General features: G+C 38.4%; 1 protein-coding gene across 2 annotated transcripts; it reads right to left on the bottom strand.

The window, feature by feature from the left end:
- Positions 1 to 506: 506 nt before the first annotated feature.
- On the bottom strand, positions 507 to 3,270 carry LOC148716842 (uncharacterized). Of its 2 annotated transcripts, XM_088745357.1 has the most exons (4): positions 2,935 to 3,270; positions 1,822 to 2,115; positions 1,092 to 1,256; positions 507 to 960 (listed from the first exon to the last, which is right to left on the bottom strand). In XM_088745357.1, the coding sequence occupies exons 1-4, from the start codon at positions 3,191 to 3,193 to the stop codon at positions 950 to 952; spliced, it is 729 nt and encodes a 242-aa protein (XP_088601483.1). In that variant the 5' UTR covers positions 3,194 to 3,270; the 3' UTR covers positions 507 to 949. The 2 variants fall into 2 exon arrangements, with proteins under 2 accessions (XP_088601483.1, XP_088601482.1); XM_088745356.1 differs by lacking the exon at positions 507 to 960 and having other exon boundaries at positions 967 to 1,256.
- Positions 3,271 to 6,000: the final 2,730 nt, after the last annotated feature.

Genomic DNA, 6,000 nt, shown 5'->3' with positions numbered 1-6,000 from the left:
CCATGACCTCTTGCGTGACAGTCGTTCAACGGATAGCATTATATTTATTGTCGTTACGGGGGGACAATAGCCATTTAGGCATATTTCGAACTTTTCGATTTTTCAGAGAAAAAAAGCGCGATAGAACTTTTTGATATCATTTTCGAAAAAGGTTCATTAAAAGGGTCCTTTAGAAAAAATAAAACGAATTACGAAATTTTGCAACTGTCGGCGGATTCTCGATATTTATGGTCATAGAGCTGCAAGTTTTCTGGACCAATCAAAGAGCGAAGTAGAGAAAAATCGAAGGAATCTCAAATTGCGTTTGACACTCGCTCTGAAATCGCTTCAAAAAAGTTATTGCACTTCCGTGGGTGAAAGTTTACGTATTAAGTACACTTTGATCTACGGTCGTCTCAATATATGTCAGTTTCCTTGGGGGGAGGGGGATTCACAAACCTATCCTCTTATGGAACTGGAATAAAATTCCTAATTTCTATCAAAAACAGCATTTATATACTGACATACAGAGGGCTTTTATTTTTTAATTTATTAACTTCCCACATTTAAAATCACAACGTTTAAGTAAACCGCTTACAGTTGAGTTTGAAATAAATCCGGTCTAGACTACCGCTTTTTTGTCTCTTGAAACTTACTGTTGGATCTCACTGACAGCATGGTCACAATTAGTTTACTGATTTGTGTTATATGTTGGGCTACCTGTGCTCTTTTTATCATATAAGGAAAACCTCGTGGTGAGTTCGAGCGAGCAATAACTGAGAGCCACCAACCATCACTGTTACTGTGTTTAATGGTATTTTATTTAACGTTATACTTTCGAATATATTACGATTTGAATTTTCTTAAAAACAGAACGGTAATTTTTGTTTCCATCAAAAACCATCCAACTAATATCTTGATTCAAAAAGACAAAACTTTCTTTTGCAAAGTCTCACAAAGTCCCAAGTTTTTAGTTGGAACCTATTAAAAGAAAGAAAGTTTCATTAAACGACGAGATAAATAATGTTTAAAGTCCCACAAGGCGTGTCGTTAAATACTAAAAAAACGCAAATTTGCAGCAGGTTAAAAAAGTCAAAATACGAGAACTCCACCTTGAGGGAAGTCTGTTCGTGACTTGGCCCCAGTTTTTCCTTTCCCACGGGGATGTGGGATGCATTTATGGGTCGGGCGGCTGAACTGTGTTCTGTATGTCCCAGCTTTACAGGGCAATGCTTTGTTCGAGAACAATGGACAAAAATGACCGGCAGGACAAGGAACTGTAACAGAAATATACACAAGATTATAAACAACGATTCTTTTATTACATTAACAAATTTTTCGAGGTTAAGTTGATCAAGGATAAAGAAAACCAAAGCCAAAGTTATTATTAATAAACCTCTCGATCAGTCAATGTGGCGCGGGTTTTCCGGGATAATCACAGAGCGAAACAAAACAAGAGTAAAGCAGTCTTGCATTAGTTCGACAATGAATTAAAAATTTGTCGACCGACGTTGAAGACGCACAGAGACACAAATCTCAGTTTACGCGAGAAGAAAGCTGTGGATTTGGATTAAAAAGTGGTCCTTGATTTGACAAAATAACACATTTTGGCACGGGACTTTCCCAAAAACTTATAAGTATCTCTGAGATCGATTGGCTTTAACTTGGGACTAAGGAATAATGATCAATCGAAAGCAACCGCTTATCATTGTGTGACATACCAAACTACCGTTGCTAAGGAGACTGGATTCGAAAAACAAATCCAAGGCTCATTGATAAACGTCATTTGAGAATGATTGCGAAAAATGTAAATGCTCTACCTTAAAAGCCATTTACACAAACCTGTGTGGAGGGTGTACGATTGTGTTGATTTAAGTCCAAATCTTATGGCAAAGCAAGTGTAAGTGCCTTCATCTTGTTTGGTGATGTTTGTGATTTGTAGATTCATCACAAGCTGATTACGCCCAGAGTTTTGGAATTCATACAAGAATCGACCGTGTTCTTCTATTTGAACACCAGACTTGATAAAAGTTGCAGCTTCGGTTTTACTCATCTTGCAGGTCAAGGTAGCCTGGCCTCCAATGTATACCACTTTGGACCCTTTAAGACCTAAAGTTTCGATGACAGGCTGTTTGGCTGCTCGGTGAACATAAAAAAAAAAAAAAAAATTAAACTTCTGCTAAAAAATGTAATTAAAATTTGAACACGCAAAGGTTCCTGTCAAATTGTAGATGAGGAGCATTTTGGTAATGCTGAAATCGTAAGGAACAAATGCGATGAAGTATCCGTGATTATTACAATCATAAAATCTTTCACGCATCCCGCAACCCGTTTTTACTCCACGCGATACTCTCTCTTTTCGTAATATATTATCTCCCCCCACCCCCCCCCCCCCCATACTGCCATGGAGCCTAGAGACACATCTTACAGTAAATTTTTTCAACAATCGCGATTTTATGAAAAATCTGAGTTTCAGGAGGATTCGTATCCTAGTTCCCATTTAAGCTGCTAGAAATTCCCAGGAGGGTTAGGGATGATCTAATGGGGACAGAACCAAAACCTAAAAATTTAGAACCAAAACCTGGAGCAAAATTTAGTTTGGTTTTACTTTATTCGTGGAACTATGCGGCTGGGATACGCGGAATTTATCACCAATTTTCATATAGCTTTGAATACCGGAAAAGGTCGCTACCTAATTCAAGCTACCCAAAAAAATACTTACCAAAATTTTGTTACCCAAAAACTTCCATAAATCGAAAATTTCAAACCCAAAAAATTCTTCGATCATCCAGGTCACTTGAAATCCCCTTCAACCTAACACGTACCTACGGGCTTTTACGACTCCCAAAACCTCCATGAAAATCGAGAAAATTATTAATCATTGGAAGCAACTAATCGTAAGTGAAGGGGAATTTTAAACTTGAGTCGTACTGGAGAAGAAACACTTGAACTCACCCAGCAGCTTTTGACATTTGGTCGCTACATCTGCACTTTTGCAAATGACGTCAGTAGAATTGTTCGCTTTGGTAACGCACCGGAGTACGTTTATTTTTACAATATTCTTTGTTGCACCTTCAGCTCGCAGCTTACATTCGCAAGAAAATTCTCGTGTATGGCAAGAAGATGTCTTGCTGGGGATCGCTGAGCCATTGACACTCACAGTGGCGAGGACGACCAAACAAAGAACGAGGTTAGGCAGCCCTGCTTGCTTCATAATACTTCTTCGTCTTTCTTGGGTAATGTTGGGAATAATGTTAGATTGCTAGTGGTTCAATCAATGTGAATGGGTGATCTAGACCTTTTGAGCTTTTATACTATGGGTATTTCCTGAGAAAAAAAAAAAAGTTTTATTAAGCAATGACCTTGAATAAACTTCCTGAATGCGATTTGAAACGTCATTGCGTTACGCAACAACAGATCCTTGCACATGTCATGCTTCCTAATATACCAGGCTAAAACTAGATTATGCTTCTCTATAAGCGTTTATTTCATGATACTATCTTTTGAAAGTCGTACTACAAGGTCTACCAGGTAAAGTTCAGCTCCTTGTCTTGTATGGTGGCCAAATAATGACTTCTGGGTTTTTTTTTAGAGCTGATGAGTCGTCACATGACCCGGCATGTCACGCGAAACTGTGCCTGTTCAGTTCTCGGAAAACTACTTCTTGCACATGAAATTAGCCGAGAATTTGCTTCTGAATGAAGGCCGTTACAATTCCGCTCCAAAGTCGTTCCAGGCGGGAAGAATGGCTTACTCCCACGTCGAAGTAAGACTCAGACGCCAAAATTTTCCGTTTACTTATTCCCAGTTATTAGGTTCAGTTTTGAGAAAGGACGAAGTTTCAACCATGCCGTAGGATTTCGTGTTAAGTTCGTTTATTTACAAAGACTTCTCTTCTTTTGGACTGGTTTGTGCCAGGTTCAACTAATGTATTTCTAGAGCATTTGGCAGTTGAGGCTATGGAAATTAATACTTTTTTTATGGGGTGTATGTAATTCAGTGGTCGGAAAGCCCCCGGCATGTGTCAGCTATATACCGGGTTAAGGGTGAAAGAGAGAGTCAAATCCCAAGGCGTGGCGGGGGAGTAAAAGGTGAGTGGGCAGGAAGATTTCATCAGCTCCGTAATTTCCCTGAAATATGTTTAATATGGCAGTGATGAGATAGTTAGTCATTGGTCTTCTTAGAAAGAGCTATGAAGGAGGAAAAATATAAATTAGAAACCGAAAAATGGATGACTCGTCATATTAACATGAAAGCACTTTCCAAGAAAAGCAGATTTTGCCTTTATATGCTAATTTGACATGACATGCGAAATCATGAAATTCACAGAAATAGGAAGGACATTAGTCTTGTATCAATTTATTATTTGCCTGAAAATACTGCCAAAAATTTGATGATAAAAGCATGATTTGCAAAATGAACCACCACGAGGGCCTTGAGCTCACGACACGCAACATTTTGGCTTTCCTTAAACGTGCAGCAGGAAAAGCTGAAGCAAGCAGAGATCATGTACAGAAATAATCCGAATGCCCTCGATGTATTTTGACAAGCAACCAATAGAGGGTTTAACGAGTTTTGGAAAAGTTTTAGGAAGTTGATAAAAAAGGCGGTTAAGGCTTAGCGCTTGTGTCGGTGGGGGTATCACGAGATAACTTTGTTTTATCAACTGAGTTGATAAAATGAATTGCTCAAGGGTTTCCGTCGTCGCGTGCTTGTCATATCTCGAGTGTTGAAAGTTACTTGAATTTAAAGTTCAATTTCTACCCCACACAAGTCGTTTCTAAGTTTTAACTATTTAGCAATTAAGATTTGAACATCTTGAAGACCCTCGACTAAACTTAATTCCATGCAAATTCAAATTGTAGTTTCGTGTTCTGTACATTTTGATTCTGCTTAGTTTATCATTGAGCTATTTCGCTTTACATGAAAGGCAGCATATTTCATATCCAGCCCTTCATCCGAAGTAGAATTATTTTCTTGCCTTAACAGGTACCATTTTACTTCAGCTTATTCATGCTGGAATGCACAAGGGAAAATAAACAGGTTTCAAAACAGGAAGACGTGCACTACTTCCCTTTGCTGTGTCCAGCTGTGTCCACGTATAATTCTGCTACACTCGAAATACTTTCTTTGACGTGTAACCACTACATCTCTTTGACAGACATATGCTTCCCTTCGCTGTATGCAAACATCTCCTATTTTCTCATCTTTATGAAAAGGATGAGAACTATCTACACTTGAAAGAGAACTTCGCAAGGGGAAAGCAACTACTTAACTTTTCAAACGGGAAGTACAACTTTGACGTTTCCTTTGCAGCACGCGGCATGCAAACGTGTCCAGTGTTCGTGAGAAGCATGGGCGAGGAACTCAATGAGATTAGCCGTTGTCCATAAACTACCAAAGAATTTAGCTGTTTGGCGTGAAAAAAAGTTAGTAGGAAAAATTTTTGCTTCCAGGAAGTGTCATCTTAAAAGTGCTTCTGTTTTGTTTCTTGTCATGTCCTCAGTGCAAGATAATGGCAGTTCGATCTGAAATAACTCTGCTTACTTGATTCTAGGGATAAAAGCGAGCAAGTAAATGTGTCTTAGATGAATGAAAATTAATCATTAAATGCCATCATCCTATTTAATTAGACCCTCACGATTAATACTTTTCGTAGTTGACCAATTCGAATTAATTCATGACTACTAGTTCTTGATGATAAAACCTGTAATGGCGGATAAGTACTAAAGCTAAGACAAATGACTGTTAACGTAAGCTTGAACATAACTCTGGGAAAAAAAATATTCGCTACTCACCAATGGTTCGTACACGCATCAATGTTAACAGGACTGAAAACTTGACGTTGCAGCTGGTGAGTTCAGCGTAGGTAAAACTAAAAGCGCAAAAGGCTAACGAAGATGACCCCGTTAAATCTACACTTGTTAAAAGACAAAATTGAAATCTAGCAAGAATTTTCATCGAGTGTGCTTTTAAACTTATTTAAGTGTTAAGAAAAGGAATGGAAATATTGTATTGCTA

The sequence above is a fragment of the Stylophora pistillata genome, chromosome 14, assembly GCF_964205215.1.
Source record: "Stylophora pistillata chromosome 14, jaStyPist1.2, whole genome shotgun sequence".
Lineage (NCBI taxonomy): Eukaryota > Metazoa > Cnidaria > Anthozoa > Scleractinia > Pocilloporidae > Stylophora > Stylophora pistillata.
Note: the sequence above shows the minus strand (reverse complement) of the source record. Positions and strands in the feature narration are given on the sequence as shown.

Excerpts from the sequence above, each read along its gene's own strand:
- LOC148716842 (XM_088745356.1), bottom strand. The coding sequence starts at position 3,193 with ATGAAGCAAGCAGGGCTGCCTAACCTCGTTCTTTGTTTGGTCGTCCTC. Across the intron at positions 2,116-2,934 it reads CAAATGTCAAAAGCTGCTGG|CCAAACAGCCTGTCATCGAA; the intron begins GTGAGTTCAAGT and ends TTCACCGAGCAG. Across the intron at positions 1,257-1,821 it reads ATCGTACACCCTCCACACAG|TTCCTTGTCCTGCCGGTCAT; the intron begins GTTTGTGTAAAT and ends TTTCTGTTACAG.